This window comes from Oncorhynchus nerka, linkage group LG2, assembly GCF_034236695.1.
Source record: "Oncorhynchus nerka isolate Pitt River linkage group LG2, Oner_Uvic_2.0, whole genome shotgun sequence".
In the NCBI taxonomy this organism is placed as follows: Eukaryota; Metazoa; Chordata; class Actinopteri; order Salmoniformes; family Salmonidae; genus Oncorhynchus; species Oncorhynchus nerka.
The window spans coordinates 65,186,009-65,205,901 of record NC_088397.1 but is presented as its reverse complement, the minus strand read 5'-3'; the positions used below and the strand labels follow the sequence as shown (position 1 = coordinate 65,205,901).

The window sequence follows — 19,893 nt, the reverse complement described above, 5'->3', positions numbered from 1 at the left end:
TTTCTTTCCACCTCCTACTATTCTCTTTCTCTGTGTGTTTCTGTTGTTTCTAGACCTTGATTCCCTACACAACCCCCGGTGTGTGTTTGTCTCCTCAACTCCCTATCCCTCTCTCTCCCTCTCATTATCAAAATCAAATCGAATCAAATTGTATTAGTCACATGCGCTGAATACAACAGGAATACAACAGGTGTGAAGGAAGAATCTTACAGTGAAGGAAGAATCTGGGGTAGAAGCTGTTTAGAAGCCCCTAGTCTTGGCGCTCCGGTAACGCTTGTCGTGCGGTAGCAGAGAACAGTCTATGGCTAGGGTGGCTGGAGTATTTGAACATTTTTAGGGCCTTCCTCTGACACCGCATGGTATAGAGGTCCTGGATGACGGGAAGCTTGGCCCTAGTGATGTACTGGGCCGTACGCACCACCCTCTCTAGTGCCTTGCGGTCGGAGGCCGAGCAGTTGCCATACCAGGCAGTGATGCAACCAGTCAGGATGCTCTCGATGGTGCAGATGTAGAACCTTTTGAGGATCTGAGGACCCATGCCAAATCTTTTTAGTTTCCTGAAGGGGAATTGGTTTCGTCGTGCCCTCTTCATGACTGTCTTGGTGTGTTGGACCATGTTAGTTAGTTGGTAATGTGGACACCAAGGAACATAAAGCTCTCAAGCTGCTCCGCTACAGCGTCGTCGATGAGAATGGGGGCGTGCCCGGTCCTCTTTTTCCTGTAATACACAATCATCTCCTTAGTCTTGCTCACGTTGAGGGAGAGATTGTTGTCTTGGCACCACACGGCCAGGTCTCTGGCCTCCTCCCTATAGGCTGTCTCGTCTTTGTCGGTGATCAGGCCTACCACTGTTGTGTCATCGGTAAACTTGGAGTCTTCCCTGGTTGTGCAGTCATGAGTGAACAGGGAGTACAGGAGGGGACTGAGCACGCACCCCTGAGGGGCCCCTGTGTTGAGGAGGTTACCTACCCTTAACACCTGGGGGCGGCCCGTCAAGAAGTCCAGGATCCAGTTGCAGAGGGAGGTGTTTAGTCCCAGGGTCCTTAGCTTATTGATTGGAGTAGGGTTTTCTGACCAGCCTTTCAAAGCACTTCATGGCTACAGACATGAGTGCTACGGGTCAGTAGTCATTTAGGCAGGTTATCTTAGTGTTCTTGGGCACAGGGACTATGGTGGTCTGCTTAAAACATGTAGGTATTACAGACTCGGACAGGGAGAGGTTGAAAATGTCAGTGAAGTCACTTGCCAGTTGTTCAGCGCATGCTCTCAGTACACGTCCTAGTAATCCGTCTCGCCCTGCGACTTTGTGAATGTTGACCTGTTTAAAGGTCTTACTCACATTGGCTGTGGAGAGCGTGATCATAGTCTTCCGGAACTGCTGGTGCTCTCATGGATGTTTCAGTATTATTTGCCTCGAAGCGAGCATAGAGGTAGTTTAGCTCGTCTGATAGGCCCGTGTCACTGGGCAGCTCTCGGCTGTGCTTCCCTTTGTAGTCTGTAATGGTTTGCAAGCCTTGCCACATCCGACGAGCATCAGAGCCGGTGTAGTATGACTTGATCTTATTTCTGTTTTGACACTTTGCCTGTTTGATGGTTCGTCGGAGGGCATAGCAGGATTTCTTATAAGCTTCCGAGTTAGTGTCCTGCTCCTTGAAAACGACAGCTCTACACCTGCATTGCTTGCTGTTTGGGGTTTTAGGCTGGGTTTCTGTACAGCATTTTGAGATATCAGCTGATGTACGAAGGGCTATATAAATAAATTTGATTTGATTTGATTTGACTCTAGCCTTTAGCTCAATGCGGATGTTGCCTGTAATCCATGGCTTCTGGTTGGGGTATGTACATACGGTCACTGTGGGAATTTCATCATCGATGCACGTATTGATGAAACCATTGCCTAATGTGGTGTACTCCTCAATGCCATCGGAGGAATCCCAGAACATATTCCAGTCTGTGCTAGCAAAACAGTCCTGTAGCTTAGCATCTGCTTCATCTGACTACCTTTTTATTGATTGAGTTTAATTTTTGTTTGTAAGCAGGAATCAGGAGGATAGAATTATGGTCAGAGTTGCCAAATGGAGGGCGAGGGAGAGCTTTGTACGCATCTCTGTGTGTGGAGTAAAGGTGGTCTAGAGTTTTTTTCCCTCTGGTTGCACGTTTAACATGCTGATAGAAATTTGGTAAGACGGATTTAAGTTTCCCTGCATTAAAGTCTCCGGCTACTAGGAGCGCCGCCTCTGGGTGAATGCTTTCGTGTTTGCTTATGGCGAAAAAACCTCAAGACTTCCTTAGATATCATGCACCAGCTGTTATTTACAAATATACATAGTGCGTCGCCCCTTGTCTTACCAGATGCTGCTGTTCTGTCCTGCTGATACAGCGTACAACCAGCCAGCTGTATGTGGATAATGTTGTCGTTCAGCCACGGCTCCGTGAAGCATAAGATATTACTGTTTTGAATGTCCCGTTGGTAGTTTAATCTTCCGCATAGGTCATTGATTTTATTTTCATAAAGATTGCACGTTTGCTAGCAGAATGGAAGGAAGTGGGATTCATTGGATCGCCTACAAATTCTCCGAAGGCAGCCTGCCCTCTGGCTCCTTTTTCTCCGCCTTCTATTCACGCAAATGAAGGGATCTGGGCCTGTTCTCGGGGGCTCGTCGGACTCATTAAAAGAAAAAAAGGATTCTGCTAGTCCGTGGTGAATAATTGCAGTTCTAATGCCCAGAAGTTATTTTCGGACATAAGAGACAGTAGAAGCAATATTATGTACAAAATAAGTAAAAAAATAAGTTACAAACAACGCAAAGAAACAAACAAAAAACACAATTGGTTAGGAATACGTAAAACATCAGCCTTGTTCTCCGGAGCCATCTTATCTTATCTCTCTACCCTCTACCTCCCCTCTCTCTCCTCTCTCTGTGTTAACCATTACCTCTCCCCCAACACCCCAACACCCCAGTGACCCAACCTGTTCTGTTCCTCCTCCGTCTCCCTTGTTTATTAACCTGAGACAGAGAGTCAAAACAGAACCATATTCGCTCTTCCTTACATCTCAATCCCTCACTTTTTCTCTCTGTCTCTCTCACTTTCTCTCTGTCTCTCTTACTCTCTCTCTTTATCTCCCCTCTTCTCCCAGTTTATCTAAGAAGATGTAATGTGACTTTCTATATGTTGATGTGAACATTTTTCAGCAGCTGTTGTCTATCAGTGATGTCAGGGTCAGAGACGCCATCATTTTTGGGGGATAAATAGGCAGGAATGCCTGGTGATGTTAGTGCATTCCCAGCTAGTGCATCTGGTCCTTGGAAGTTGTGGGAACGTACATTTTAGGTTTCCCATAGGTTCTGGGAACAAAGCCATACATTTCCTGACCATTAAAACTGAATGTTTTTTTTTACTTTCTGAGAATGGAAGGGACACTTTTGCCTCTTCTGGTAATGTACATTTTTAGGTTGCAGGGAGGTTCTGAGAATGTTTTACTATGGTTCTCTATGGTTCCCTGAACGGTTTTATTACCGTTCTAAGAATGGAGATAAGTTATTTGAACATGATTAAAAAACATTCTGAGAACATTTTATAAATCTAGTGAACGTTTTGAACAAAATTGTAATGTATTTTTTTTATTTTTTACTTTCACTGAATGTTTCAACAAGACTTTCAATTACACTGCTAACTTAGTTTTGGTTAACTGTTTTGAACACCAAGGACAGATAGGACACATGGAAATTAATTTGCTTTGTCATTAATCATGCAAACACATGAATTTTTTATTATGGCATGGTCGTCAGTGAGATTCAAACCTATGATCTTCTGTTCTCTATATTCTGTTCTGCGCTACCAGGATGTAGGTACCGTGCCATGTTTAAAAAAAAAAGTCACACAAAGCTGTTCATTTTAGTCTATTCAAACGGACCCAATTTCAAAGAAAACAAGCACTCAATATTTGAACGTTACTAATGTTTTCTTGTGTGTTTTTATGGAATGTTGTCTTTATGTTCTGAGAACATCACTTTAAATAGAGGAATGAGAAAACCTGCAGAAAATGTTATGCAGAAGTACTGAAATTCCCACAGAAGAACATTGTTTCTTAACATTCTCTGAACGTTCAAGATCATGACTTTAAATAGAACCACGCGGAAACCTGTAGGAAACGTTATGCTGAAGTATTGAAATTCCCACAGAAGAACGTTGTTTCTTAGCATTCTCTGGACTGTTTCACAACATTCCCAATGTCAAACCAGTTGGAGAACATTCCTAGAACATGACCAAAAATATAATTAAATGTAACCATGTTTGAACTTTTAGGAAATGTTCTGTTAAAGTAATGAAATGCCAAGAAAATAGCCTTGTTTTGTCATGTTCCTTAAATGTGCTGAGAATGTTCCAAAGCCAAGCAATATCCTGCAACATTCCCAGAAAGTTGTGGGAAGGTTGTATGCAAAATAACCATAGGACAATCAATCTCTCACCAATCTCTAAGAAACACGGTTTTCAGAACGTTATGTGCTAGCTGTATTCTCTCTTTGTCATCAGCTTAAGGCAGAATCAAGACCCCTCCTTTCATGATGGAAAAATATGTATTAATAGTTTTAATAGCTCGCAATTGAAAGCAATTCTTGCAAATTCAACTGAATTCGGAGGCTGGTGATATTTTTATACTGTACTTATCAAGGCCACTGTCTTTTCCTCGAACTTGCTCACTAAAATTTATCACTCACACATATAAACTTTTATTTTCTTTCTCTCCTCTCTTCCTCATCCTCTCTTCCCATTTTTCATTAGGCTCAAAATTCAGTGAACTGTATACAAACACAAAGTGAGAAAGACTGAATATGTTATGAAAATGTTTGGGAAAATGTAATCGGAAACACACTCAAATCAAATCAAATGTATTTATATAGCCCTTCGTACATCAGCTGGTATCTCAAAGTGCTGTACAGAAACCCAGCCTAAAACCCCAAACAGCAAGCAATGCAGGTGTAGAAGCACGGTGGCTAGGAAAAACTCCCTAGAAAGGCCAAAACCTAGGAAGAAACCTAGAGAGGAACCAGGCTATGTGGGGTGGCCAGTCCTCTTCTGGCTGTGCCGGGTGGAGATTATAACAGAACATGGCCAAGATGTTCAAATGTTCACAAATGACCAGCATGGTTAAATAATAATAATCACAGTAGTTGTTGAGGGTGCAGCAAGTCAGCACCTCAGGAATAAATGTCAGTTGGCTTTTCATAGCTGATCATTAAGAGTATCTCTACCACTCCTGCTATCTCTAGAGAGTTGAAAACAGCAGGTCTGGGACAGGTAGCACGTCGGGTGAACAGGTCAGGGTTCCATAGCCGCAGGCAGAACAGTTGAAACTGGAGCAGCAGCACGGCCAGGCGGACTGGAGACAGCAAGGAGTCATCATGCCAGGTAGTCGTGAGGCATGGTCCGAGGGCTCAGGTCCTCCGAGAGAGAGAAAGAAAGAGAGAATTAGAGAGAGCATACTTAAATTCACACAGGACACCGGATAAGACAGGAGAAGTACTCCAGATATAACAAACAGACCCTAGCCCCCCGACACAAACTACTGCAGCATACATACTGGAGGCTGAGACAGGAGGGGTCAGGAGACACTGTGGCCCCATCCGATGACACCCCCGGACAGGGCCAAACAGGAAGGATATAACCCCACCCACTTTGCCAAAGCACAGCCCCCACACCACTAGAGGGATATCTTCAACCACCAACTTACCATCATGAGACAAGGCCGAGTATAGCCTTGAGTCACATCAGTGACTCAACCCACTCAGAGCCCTCAAAGAGAATTTAGCATCTCTGACTCCTAAACTACTGCAGCACATAAACTCTGACTAATTACCCAGTCTCTGTGTGTGTGTGTGTGTGTGGTCATCACTGCCGGTAAAGTGTAAAAATAAACCTGATACAAAGTAATTAAAAAGGAAATGATGGTGGTGATGTGTGGCTTTCAGACTTTCCTAATGCACACAGATTTTCCTAATTCAGACTTTCCTAATGCACACTAACTGTTTATGATAAGGGCCTGGAGTTTTTCCTTTTCTTGAACAAGTGATCCTGACCAGGCAAAACTCCTGGCCCTACAGTGTATCTATGGGGATGTGGGGATGATTACTGACATTTAGAGAACCCACTGGGCACAGCCGTCATTTCAACGTCTAGTTTTGATTTACATTTGGTTGAGTTGTCAACTAACATGAATTCATTGTGAAATCAACAAAAAGGTTAGGCTAAAAGTTGGCTGAAAAAATATTAAATTCCCTTAAACTGATTACTCTTTTCAAATCCAATCAGTTTTCCATGATGATTCAACGTCATCACATAGAATTTTGAGATTGAAATGACATGGAAACAATGTGGATTGAACCAGGTCACAAAAACAAACAGTCCTGTTTTATTTGGGTGTACCAGATTAAGGATCATTATCAGATTAAATTACTCAGACTCATGTGAAACCAGAATGATTATGTTCGGTGTATAAAACACAGTATAATCCCTCGCTTTCTAGGGATGTACAGTGACAGTTTCTGTACCCTTTTTGGCCTATGAGCAGAGTTAATACTAATCGGATAGGAGAGGATAGGAAAGGGTTAAATTGTTCTATAACAGATTCATAGTTTGCTGATGAGAGCAGTGTGCACTGAGGGGTATTTGCCTTGGCAGCTTTCCAACAGGAAGTTCAGAGCAGCTAGCCATAGGAGCCATCACAGCCCAACAGTCCACAGTTTACTGCAGTGGGGATGACCTCATCTAAAGGCGCAGTTAAAAAAAAAAATAGACACAAATTATTTAATCGAAATTCATAACAGGCCAAACAGGAAGGATATAACCCCACCCACTTTGCCATTACACTATTTTGTATTACACTATTTTCATCACAATGTATTGTGTGTATTACACAACTTTCTTTATTTATATCGCATTTGTTCATGTACATTACACAAATTCCAATTTGTGGTTGCTAACATTAGCTAGGTGGCTAACATTAGTTAGGCTAGCTAGGTGGCTAACGTTAACTAGGCTAGGGGTTAAGATTAAGGTTAGGGTTTAAGGTTAGGGTAAGGTTTAGGGGTTAAGGTTATGGTTATGGTTAGGTCACATGCTAGCTAAGTAGTTAAAGGGTTAAGTTTAAGGTTAGGAGTTAGGAGTTAGGTTAAAGGGTTAAGGTTAGGATTATGGGGAAGGGTTAGGTAACATTCTAAGTAGTTGCACAGTAGCTAACAAGTAGTAAGTAGTGGCAAAGTTGCTAATTAGCTAAAATGCTAACGTTTTCCCTGATTCGAACACACAACCTTCCGGTTGCTAGACATTCGTGTTGAAAGCCTACCCATCCTCCCAGACCAACCTTCCTCCTATTGTTTCTGTCTTAAGTTACCTACTGTCTTCATCTATGATTGAAATTCACTGTATAGAAAATTGTGTACTGCCCATGAAAAATGTGCAGTTTTATAGCTAATCTCATGCTATTTTACACGTTTTGCCATGAAGCTGAGAGACAATGTTGCGGTTTTACAGCTCAAGGATTCTTAAAAGATGGGACAATATCAAATATTGTGTTAATATTAACAACATTTGAAACATATATTTTGATAGACCAAAGCATTAGCTATCAAACCAACCTCCTAATTATATATTTTTTCTTCATATAATGCAATTACAATAACTGAATTTATGTCAACTCCGTCACACAATAAAAGGCATTTCATTTCTACAATTATTCTTTAATCACAGAGGGCTTTTGCAAGAAACTACATACAATCATGTGCCACCTCAGATTTGTCCTTTTTGTAAATGTATATATGATCTTTTGTTTAAGATTTTTCTTCTTCTCTGTAATACTACTAGCCACAGAGCAATTTGGCTTTAACCAGCCCAGATAGTTTCCCAATTTCTAAACTAGCTACCAAGAAGACATTTAAGGCTATCAATCAAGTTTGAGTAGCTAGCTTGCCTAACTTTATTAGCTGGCATGCCTACTGGCAAGGTTAGTAGACTTAAGAAAAGCAAGCAATTACTAAATGTACTGACTCACGTTGCGTTCAACCTTTACCCAGATTTAAGCAAAAAAACACAGATCAGGAGGATACAGACAGCTCAAGAGGTATGCTTAGACATGCAGAAAATTACAAATATTTTTTTATATAGAATTAAGCATAATGATTACGGCTCTAGATTGCAGGAAACATTTTTTTGACAACCCCACAGCCATCCTGACATACTTTGTGCCCCTCAGATTGCATGATGCACCTGCAATTTGTGTGTATTTGGCGCGCTACAGTTAGGCCCTAAAGCTTATGCTTAGGCTATCCACTAATGCCAGACAAAAATAATGGAAAAAAACCTCAACGTAGCCTATAGACATGAATTGCACAATAATTATACATTCATGTTTTTTAATGTATTGTTTTCTCTTTATTCAAGCGACCCGTCACCCAACCGCCCTTCAGCCACACAATATTTCATGACCCTAAGCCCCCCCGCCGGCGGGTTATAAGTCATTGGTCTCTGACCCTGTTATCACACCCCACATATTTTCAAAGAGATTTGGTTTGACTTTGGAGCCAATTCAACTCTAACCAGTATGGCTGATCTAAACAGCCCTGTGAAAAAGGTACATTTGTCACATATTTTCATGGCTACTGTGTGTAGTAGGTCAACTTTAGGACTACATCTCTCCATTTGTGAGGATCCGTGTTTAGTGTTATGCTGCCGAGTAAGTAGGTGTACTGTAGATAAGGGTTTTGCCTGGCTATAAGTGAACATAACCATGTGTAACTGTATGCTGAGTAACACAGGGCTCTATATGGGTAATAGTAGTCCTGTCCTCTTTCTCTTTAGACTGGGAAGACCCCTTTTACCATGGTTGTCTGAGAGCAGGGCCCTACCTTCTTGATACTAGCCATCCCGGATCCGGGATCGTGAATACAGCCTCAAGCTCATTACCATAACGCAACGTTAACTATTCATGAAAATCGCAAATGAAATTAAATAAATATGCTAGCTCTCAAGCTTAGCCTTTTGTTAACAACACTGTCATCTCAGATTTTCAAAATATGCTTTTTCAACCAAGCATTTGTGTAAGAGTATTGATAGCTAGCGTAGCATTTAGCGTTAGCATTCAGCGGGCAACATTTTCACAAAAACAAGAAAAGCATTCAAATAAAATCATTTACCTTTGAAGAACTTCAGATGTTTTCAATGAGGAGACTCAGTTAGATAGCAAATGTTCAGTTTGTCCAAAAAGATTCTTTGTATAGGAGAAATCGCTCCGTTTGGTACATCACGTTTGGCTACCAAAAAACCCCGAAAATTCAGTCATCAAAACGCCGAACTTTTTTCCAAATTAACTCCATAATATCGACTGAAACATGGCAAACATTGTTTAGAATCAATCTTCAAGGTGTTTTTCACATATCTCTTCGATGATATATCGTTCGTGGAAGTGTGCTTTCTCCTCTGAATCCCATGGGAAAATGCCTGCAGCTGAAGATTACGCACCAATTTAGACAAAGGACACCGGGCAGACACCTGGTAAATGTAGTCTCTTATGGCCAATCTTCCAATGATATGCCTACAAATACGTCACAATGCTGCAGACACCTTGGGCAAACGGCAGAAAGCGTAGGCTCATTCAGGGCACATTCACAGCCATATAAGGAGACAATGGAAAACAGAGCCTCAAATTCTGCTCATTTCCTGTTTAAAGTTTCATCTTGGTTTCGCCTGTAGCATCAGTTCTGTGGCACTCACAGATAATATCTTTGCAGTTTTGGAAACGTCAGAGTGTTTTCTTTCCAAAGCTGTCAATTATATGCATAGTCGAGCATCTTTTTGTGACAAAATATTGCGCTTAAAACGGGCACGTTTTTTTATCCAATAATGAAATAGCGCCCCCATAGCTTCTTAAGTAGGTCACAAAAGTGGATCCCATCTTTCTGTTTGTGTTTCTATCTGTGTGTGTGTACAGTTGAAGTCGGAAGTTTACATACAATTTGGGGCATTGTTCATTTGGAAGTCCCATTAGCAACCAAGCTTTAACTTCCTGACTGATGTCTTGAGATGTTGCTTCAATATATCCACCTAATTTTCCTGCCATCTATTTTGTGAAGTGCACCATTCCCTCCTGCAGCAAAGCACCCCCACAACATGATGCTGCCACACACGTGCTTCATGGTTGGGACGGTGTTCTTCAAATTGCAAGCCTCCCCTTTTTTCCTCCAAACATAACGATGGTCATTATGGCCAAACAGTTCTATTTTTGTTTCATCTATTTGAATTAAAGGGCTTCCTAAAGATACAGTGAGCTCCAAAGTATTGGGACAGTGACACGTTTGGTTGTTTTGGCTCTGCACTCCTGCAAGCATATTATTGCGTCAAATTCACTTATGTGCATTAAAATAGAAAAAAGTAAAGTATTGGGTCCCATATTCATAGCACACAATGACTACATCATGCTTGGGAAATTTGTGGATGCTACCATGATTACGGATTATCCTTAATGAATCGTGAATAATGATGAGTAAGAAAGTTACACACACACACAAATATCATACCCCCAAGACATGCTAACCTCTCACCATTACAATAACAGGGGAGGTTAGCATTTTTCGGCTGGGGACTCCAAATGACTCAATACATTATTTACCATGAATTTCTATTGGGCACATTATAATTTGAAACACAACCAAAACAAACAGCAAATGCATCCAACAATTTGTAGAGTCACAAGCTTTTGTCATTGCCTGCTAAGAATATGGGACCAAATATTTCACTTTTTACTTCTTTAATACACATATAAGTGTATTTGTCCCAATACCTGCTACACTTGTGAGTAACACGTTTTGGTTTATTTCATACTGTCATTTACAATGTTTTTCCCCGAATTTTGTCATTGTATTTTGTTTGGAGCGCTTCATGTGAGCAATGAGGATGTGTCTGTTTTCTCTGTCCTCTTAATGTTGATTCAGCGTGCGCACCTGAGCATGCACAGAAGTAGGCTAACTAGCCTGCTGCGAGAAAATGCATGAAAGAACCCATTTGGCGTTGTCTGATTTCTTATTGACTTGTTGGCTTTATGTATTTTTACTTAGTTGTCAAGGAAGTTATAGGCCTACTGCTACATTGGCCTAGGGCTAGGCTATCTCTTAGTTCCATGCACTTATTTCTTTAGCCATTCAACCTCCATTGCTCACAGGAAGCAAACGGAGGAGGTGCTCTGTCTCAAAAGCCAGGGACCTGTAAGAAATAGGCATAACCTTGGGAGCAAAAGCTGCATTAGGACATAACAAACTCCAAACAGGAATGCTGTACTGATAGTGTGTGGAGATCTCCAACGCGCTTGGCCGATGCCAAGGCCATGAGCAGGGCATTATTGTAGGAAAGGACGTTCAGCACCACAGACTCCAGTGGTTCAAACGAAGGGTTACACAGAACATCCAGGACCAAAGCCAGGTCCCAGGTTGGTGACATAGGCTTAGACACTGGTCTGAGCCACCAGATTCAACAACAGACCCTCCTGACGGACACTATCTACGGTGGCCTGAATCAAGTCCACCGGAAGAAACGCATAGAGCAGGGTCCGAGGCCACTGACATGCCAAAGCATCCGTTCCCAACGGAGTGCCCAGTTCCGCCATTGAGAAGAACAGACAACAATGCACGTTTTCTCACAATGAGTGAAGATCTATGTCAGCCCTGGCTAACTGGTCCCATATCTAGACAACCACCAGTCTCCACTCCGTAGAGATACGACCCCCCCCCCCCCCCCCCGGGAAAGTAGATCCGCACCCACGTAGAGAGATCCAGGAAGATGCATCACCCTGAGCGACAGGACATTCTCTCTGCTCCATAAGAGCAGATAATGGGTCAGGTTCAGCAAAGAGAGAAAGCCCATCCCCACTGCCTGTTTATGTGCACCACCACTGTCCTGTTATCAGACCTTACAAGGAGCCAAAGCCCTTATGCACGACAAGAATACCATGAGCAACCGATGTCAGTGGCGAGATGCGTCCAGACTTGAAGCAATCACTCAGCTCTGAAACAGATGCATACACAGCAGTCCCAGATGCACCACAGCTGTCATAAAGGCCATCAGACCAAATAACTGCAGCCACAATTGAAAAGGCACCGAGTTCCCCAGCTGAAACTGTGCCAGACAGAGCTGGAAAGCGACCCTCTTTGTTGCGACAAAAATGCATGCTTCAGAACCAAGTTCAGAACAAGTCCCAGATGCTGAGCTAAAGTCAAACAGCTTTTCTTGTGATTCATTATGAACCCCAGAGGCTGAATACGGAAAACCAGCGTGGCAGTGTGGAGCTCCACCTGTTCCCTCAATTACAGCCAATCGTCCAGATAAGCCCCACCGGTGCAAAATCCGCTTCCACCACCATAGAAAAGTAATGACAGGGAAACTAAGCTTCCTGAAGCATTGGGGTTTTTCAGACAATTGCGTTGAAATAGGTTAATTACTCCAGGCTTTGATCAGCACAGTGTACACTAGTGGCACCTGCTGGTCAAAAGTATTTAGAGCAGCCACATGATTATAGATGCTGTCCCACTGATACCAAACCAATCAGGTGGTTGTTCAAGGAAATTAAGCTTTGGACGTCATTGATCACGTGCTTCCGATAAAATGATACAGTCATCGGAACACTGCTTCGAAGTACACTGCTTACCGATTTTGACACGTATCTCGGAGCTCCAGCATCAAACGTAACATAACTGTAGAAAAGGTGCAAGGATTAGGGACAGCCCGAAAGGCAGGACCAGAAACTTGTAGGCCACACCCTCAAAATGAAACCTCATCTATGGGGAGGCTGTATAAATGATCCTCTTAAGGATCCGCCCCTTTTTAAAAATTTGCACCTAAAATGACATACCCAAATCTAACTGCCTGTAGCTCAGGATCTGAAGCAAGGATATGCATATTCATGGTACCATTTGAAAGGAAACACTTTGAAGTTTGTGGAAATGTTAAAGGAATGTAGGAGAATATAAAACATTAGATCTAGTAAAAGATAATACAAGGAAAAAAACAACATTTTTTGTGCCATCATCTTTAAAATGCAAGAGAAAGGCCATAATGTATTATGCCAGCCCAGGTGCAATTTAGATTTTGGCCACTAGATGACAGCAGTGTGTGTGCAAAGTTTTAGACTGATCCAATGAACCATTGTATTTCTGTTCAAAATGTTGCAAGACTGTGCACTCTCCTCAGACAATAACATGGTATTCTTTCACTGTAATAGCTACTGTAAATTGGACAGTGCAGCAGTTGGATTAACAAGAATTTAAGCTTTCTGCCAATATCAGATATGTCCAGGGAATTTCTTGTTATTTGCAACCTTGTGCTATTCACATTAGCCAACATTAGCTCAACTGTCCCTCAGGGGACCCACCAATCCTGAAGATGACTAAATGAAAAAGCACATCCTTCAGATCTATGGACGTGAACCAATCTTTGGTCAGGTTGGATGGGGAGCGTTGTTGCACAGCTGTTTTGAGGTCTGTCCAGAGCTGTTTGATTTGGTTCAAGTCTAGGGTCTGGCTGAGTCACTCAAGGACATTCAGAGACTTGTCCCGAAGCCACTCCTGCGTTGTCTTGACTGTGTGCTTAGAGTCGTTTTCCTGTGCGAAGGTGGACCTTCGCCCCAGTCTGAGGTCCTGTGCGCTCTGGAGCAGCTTTTCATCAAGGATCTCTCTGTACTTTGCTCCGTTCATCTTTCCCTCGATTCTCACTAGTCTCCCAGTCCCTGCCACTGAAAAAATGTCCCCACAACATGATGTTGCCACCACCATCCTTCAACGTAGGGATGGTGCGAGGTTTCCTCCAGACATGACACTTAAAATTCAGGCCAAAGAGTTCAATATTGGTTTCATCAGACCAGAGAATCTTGTTTCTCATGTTCTGAGAGTCCTTTAGGTGCCTTTTGGCAAACTCTAAGCAGGCTGTCATGCGCATTTTACTGAAGAGTGGCATCTGTCTGGCCATTCTACCATAAAGGCCTGATTGTTGGAGTCCTGCAGAGATCGTTGTACTTCTGGAAGGTTCTCCCATATTCACAGAGGAACTCTGGAGCTCTGTCAGAGTGAACATCGGGTTCTTGGTCACCTCCTTACCAAGGCCCTTTTCCGAATGCTCAGTTTGGCCGGGCAGCCAGCTCTAGGAAGAGTCTTAGTGGTTCCAAACTTATTTTATTTAAGAATGACGGAGGTCACTGTGTTCTTGGGTGCCTTTCAATGTTGCAGAAATGTTTGGTACCCTTCCCCAGATCTGTTGCTCATCACAATCCTGTCTTGGAGTTCTACATACAATTCCTTCGACCTCATGGCTTAGGATTTGCTCTGACATTCACTGTCAACTGTGGGACCTTTTATAGACAGGTGTGTGCCTTGGACTCCAATCAAGTTGTAGAAACATCTCAAAGATGATCAATGGAAACCGGATGCACCTGAGCTCAATTTTGAGTCTCATACCAAGGGGTCTGAATACTTATGTTAATAAAGGTATTTATGCATTTTATTTTAAATACATTTTCAAAAAATTATAAAACCTTTTTTTGCTGTGTCATTATGGGCTATTGTGTGTAGATTGATGAGGAAAACAATTCATTTAATTAATTTTAGAATAAGGCTGTAATGTAATGTCTGAATACTTTCTGAATGCACTGTAAAAACATTTACAATACATTCCGTTCTCAGCATCAACAAAACTCTCTCTATCCTCAATCTTGTTAAGTGTGTTCAGGTGTGTTGCCGTCTAATTGGCCACACATCTTAATGTGTGCTTGTTTCCTTTGAAATGGAGTCTGTTTGAATAGACCAAAATGAATGTATGTGTAAAAAAGCATTGTATTCTAGCTCCATCATGATGATGCAGTGGACTAATTTCATGGATAGAAAACAGAAGACTGTAGGTTTGAATCTCACTGATGTCGTGTCACAATAAAAAATAAATGTGTTTGCATGATTAAAGCCCAAGGAAATTAATTTCCATGTGTCCTATCTGTGATTGGAGTTTTTAAAAAAGTTAACCGAAAATAAGATAGCAGTGTTATTAAAACTCGTATTGAAATATTTAGTAAAAGTTGAGGAAGTTTAAAAGAAACTCAAAATAGCATTATTTTTCCATTCTCAGAGCATTAATAAAACTTCCCAGGAAAACTTTCAAGGAACCAGAGTAAAACGTTCTCAGAACCTCCCTGCAACCTAAAAATAAAAGTTCCCTGAACAGAAATCTCCACTTTAAAAAAACGTTCAGTTTTAACGGTCAGGAAACGTATGGCTTCATTCCCACAACCAATGTGAAACCAAAACATACATTTCCACAACTTCCAAGAAACCAAATGTGCTAGCTGGGTATAAATTAAAAGTGACCAGTACCAGAGAAATGGCCATGTTATTAACAGTGTAACCGCCAATGCGGTGTCTCCTAAAAATGGCTATGTCAGACTTCTACAGAAGATCTGTCTCAGCTTTTCTCTGGGCCACTGATACCCCATTTCTATGATTACAGCTTAAATCAATATGCTGGCGGTACATAGTTAGGAGTCTGGGAGGTGGTCAAAGTGGCAGCAAAGAGCCACAAAGAGGTTAAACCACTGCTGAGATCAGCAAAACAAAATCAAACGTTAATGTTGGGGCTTCCTAATCAGAGCAGTGTGTTTGAGATCATACTCTTTTCCATAGTCTAAAGGCTTCGTTAATGGAATTCATTCTATGGTGTGAGTGAGTGACAGCACTTGTATTAGCCCACTAATGCTAAGTTAGGAGTACAGGAAACAATGGTTAGGATAGAATGAGTGATAGGGGCTGGCTTTGGCTGTCATGATTTAAATCAGCTGCTTTTCCAACACTACAAGACAGACTTACAGACAGAGTGTCTCAGTCAGCTTGCTCTTGCTGACGATGTGTTTTCTCAAGGCCTCATTCGTCTCCCAAGAAAACTCTTCGCTCTTGTCTTCCTCTCTCTCCTCTCAAACTATTTTACTGTGTGTTCGTCCCTCCACCTCCTGCCTCTCAATTCCTCTCACTCTTTCTCACTCCTTTTCCCCTTTGTACCTCTTCTTTTCCTCGTTTTCACTGTCATTGCAATGTCTCATTGGAATCCAAATATACAGTGGGGTCAGCCAGTGTATACCATTCTGTAAACACCAACTCCTTACCCCCTGAGAGAGAAGACACGGTGGGCCGGGCTCAACCCAGCACGGCATGAGTTTAAAACTCATATCCACACTCTCTTTGAGGACATATACAGTATGTGTTAACATAAACCTCCTCCAATATGTTTACCCCTTTCTCCCTGCAGACCCGATCCACACTCTTGTTCCTCCTCTTCCTGCCTCTCTCTCAGTGATGATATCACATCGGCAGGCTGACTCGATGGCTGTGTCATCTGTCGCGTGTGAACTATTTTAGGACGTCAAATCAACAGCTCTCTCTATAGCTTAGTTAAGAATGCCTCCTACCCCCCCCCCCCCACCACACACACACACACACACACACACACACACACACACACACACACACACACACACACACACACACACACACACACACACACACACAAACAGTGTCCGAGCCAAAGTATCTTGTTCTTTCTGTTTCTTTCTTTGTACTGTGAAGTGAGTTTCCACCTGTGGATTTGTTGATTAAATGTGGTTTATTTCGGCCCGGCATGTGACTCCCTATTCTACAATGGTATAAATACCCCTTCTGCTTAAAACAGATAATTTAAGCACATTTTTGTGAGGTGGTAAGGCAATATCCACATGAGAGCTCTGTGTGGGTTAGAAAGCAGTAAATGGCCTGGTTGCTGTGGTATTAAAGCTGGTACTGGGAAATTGAGTACTGTTAATACATTAGTCTATAAATTCAATGTATTCTAAGGAAGTAACCAATAGAAAAACCTGTGCTTAAATCAAGTTGGACTAAATTACCTCAATAACTGAATAACCAAAACCTCTCTCTCTCTGTCTCCCCTGTAGAGTCGTACTCTGTGGCCGGCAGTGAGGGCAGCATCACTCCATCCGTAGGCTCTGTGGCCAACCAGGCCTCTGGCATCTCCAGCCCCTGCTCGCCCTCCTCCCCTGGGGAGTCACGGCACTCCGTCAGTGCCCTGAAGAAGTGGCTCACCAACCCCGTCCGCAAGCTGAGCGTGGGGGGAGGAGGAGGAGTGAAAGGAGGAGGGGGATGCAAGGAGGACAGGCAGGTCCACAGGCTGGATGGGAAGCATCCCTCTCCCCTCCTCCCTAACGGCCAAGCCCTTGGAAGGCCTCTGGAGCAGGGGGAGAACTACACAATCCTCCCCTGCACTGATGTGGACTTGGTGAGGCATTACTCTCTACTATAGCCTTGGAATCCACACAGAGGTTTTTATAAAAGATTGTGATAACATCACTTCAGGACAAACCCCTGACTCCAATGACTTAATATGAATGCCCAAGTAACGTGAATAGATTACGTGTGTATGTGTGTGTGTGTGTGTGTATGTGTGTGTGCGTGCGTGTATGTGTGTTATATTGTGTATGTTGTGTGTTGTGCAGGGTAATGATGGCCTGGTGAGTCAAGCGACGTACTCTCCAACACACCCGCTCTGTCACAGCTACCTATCTGACCTACTACAGGACAGGGATACACACAGTCTGGTAAGGATTACACACATACACACACACAAACAGAGCAGACAGAGGACACTGCAGCCTTTTGTACCCCCCACATTGATTCGGTACCGGTAACCCCTGTACACGGTGCCTTCGGAAAGTATTCAGACACCTTGACTTTTTCCATATTTTGTTACTGTACGTTACAGCCTTACCCTCATTTTTTTTCTTTTTCTTATCAATCTACAAACAATACTGCATAATGACAAAGCAGAAACAGGTTTCTAGAAATGTTTGCTAATTTATTAAAAATAAAAAACAGAAATATCACATTTACATAAGTATTCAGACCCTTTACTCAGCACATTGTTGAAGCACCTTTGGCAGTGATTACGGCCATGAGTCTTCTTGGTTATGACGCTACAAGCTTGGCACAACTGTATTTGGGGAATTTCTCCTATTCTTCTCTGCAGATCCTCTCAAGCTCTGTCAGGTTGGATTGGGAGCGTCGCTGCACAGCTATTTTCAGGTTTCTCCAGAGATGTTCGATTGGGTTTAAGTCCAGGCTCTGACTGGGCCACTCAAGGACATTCAGAGATCTGTCCCGAAGCCACTCCTGTGTCGTCTTGGCTGTGAGCTTAGGGTCGCTGTCCTGTTGGAAGGTGAACCTTCACCCCAGTCTGAGGTCCTGAGCGCTCTGGAGCCCTCAATCCTGTCGCTGAAAAACATCCCCACAGCATGCTTGACCATAGCGATGGTGCCAGGTTTCCTCCAGACGTGATGCCTGGCATTCAGGCCAAAGAGTTCAATCTTTGTTTAATCAGACCAGAGAATCTTGTTTCTCATGGTCTGAGAGTCTTTAGGTGCCTTTTGGCAAACTCCAAGCTGGCTGTCATGTGTCTTTTACTACTGAAGAGTGGCTTCCGTCTGGCCACTAAACCATAAAGGCCTGATTGGTGAAGTGCTGCAGAGATAGTTGTCCTTCTGGAAGGTTCTCCCATCTCCACAGGGGAACTCTGGAGCTCTGTCAGAGTGACCATCGGGTTCTTGATCACCTCCCTGACCAAGGCCCTTCTCCCCCAATTGCTCATTATGGCTCGGAGGCCAGCTCTAGGAAGAGTCTTGGTGGTTCCAAACTTCTTCCATTTAAGAATGGGTCTTGGGGACCTTCAATGCTGCAGAAATGTTTTGGTACAATTCCCCAGCTCTGTGCCACAATGCAATCCTGTCTCGGAGCTCTACGGACAATTCCTTCAACCTTGTGGCTTGGTTTTTGCTCTAAAATACACTGTCAACTGTGGGAACAGGTGTGTTTCTTTCCAAATCATGTCCAATCAATTGAATTTACCACAGCTGGACTCCAATCAAGTTGTAGAAACATCTCAAGGATGATCAATGGAAACAGGATGCATCTGAGCTCAATATAGAGTCTCACAGCAATCGGTCTGAATACTTATGTAAATAAGGTATGTGTTTTCTATTTTTTTTATACATTTATAACAACCTGTTTTTGCTTTGTCATTATGGGGTATTGTGTGTAGATTGCTGATAATTCTTAAAAATATACATATTTTAGAATAAGGCTGTGACGTAACAAAATGTGGAAAAGGTCAATGGGTCTGAATTCTTTCCGAAGGCACTGTTATTGCAATTTTATTGCATTCCTTTAAAAAATATATTTTTTTCATTTTAGTTTATTTATTAAATATTTTCTTATCTCTTCATAAAACTCCTTGCTTAAGGGCTTGTAAATAAGCATTTCACGTGAAGGTCTACACTTGTTGTTTTCGGCACATGTGACAAATACAATTTGATTTGATTGTTAGAGCTCTGTACACAAAGGCTGATTCTGTGGAGATTTAGAGAACAAAGAGATATTACAGCTGTCAGAGCATTCATTTCCCTGTTAGTCAAACACTGGCACTGAGCCTGAAACAACTCCCTTTAAAACCCGTATCAATATTCAATAAGGAGAGAGTGGGGGGAGGTGGCGAAAGAGAGAGAGAGAGAGAGATATCAAAAGAAAGTAAGAGAGAGAGAGAGAAAGAGAATCCTGAACAACAGAGAAAGTGGAGGCGAGGTAACCATAAATAGATGTAAAGTCAGAAAATATCAAGTCTCTCCTCATGTAACCTGAGATACCGCTGTTGCTGGGCAACCGCTTACTGGTTAATGCAAAAATCCTGGTAATTAGAGCATTAACATTCAAACAGAGCACATAAGCAATGCTAGAGTCATCAAACAAACCAGAGGAGTATGCTAAATTAGTATAACAG

General features: G+C 42.5%; 1 protein-coding gene across 1 annotated transcript in view; it reads left to right on the top strand.

Moving 5' to 3' along the window:
• The window catches only part of LOC115139845 (rho guanine nucleotide exchange factor 25-like), a 40,219-nt gene that overhangs the window by 9,583 nt on the left and 10,743 nt on the right, over window positions 1-19,893 (top strand). The window contains exons 2-3 of the mRNA XM_029677675.2: window positions 17,003-17,343; window positions 17,561-17,662. Coding sequence (XP_029533535.1) covers window positions 17,003-17,343; window positions 17,561-17,662 — 443 coding nt within the window. The remainder of the gene's footprint in view (window positions 1-17,002; window positions 17,344-17,560; window positions 17,663-19,893) is intronic.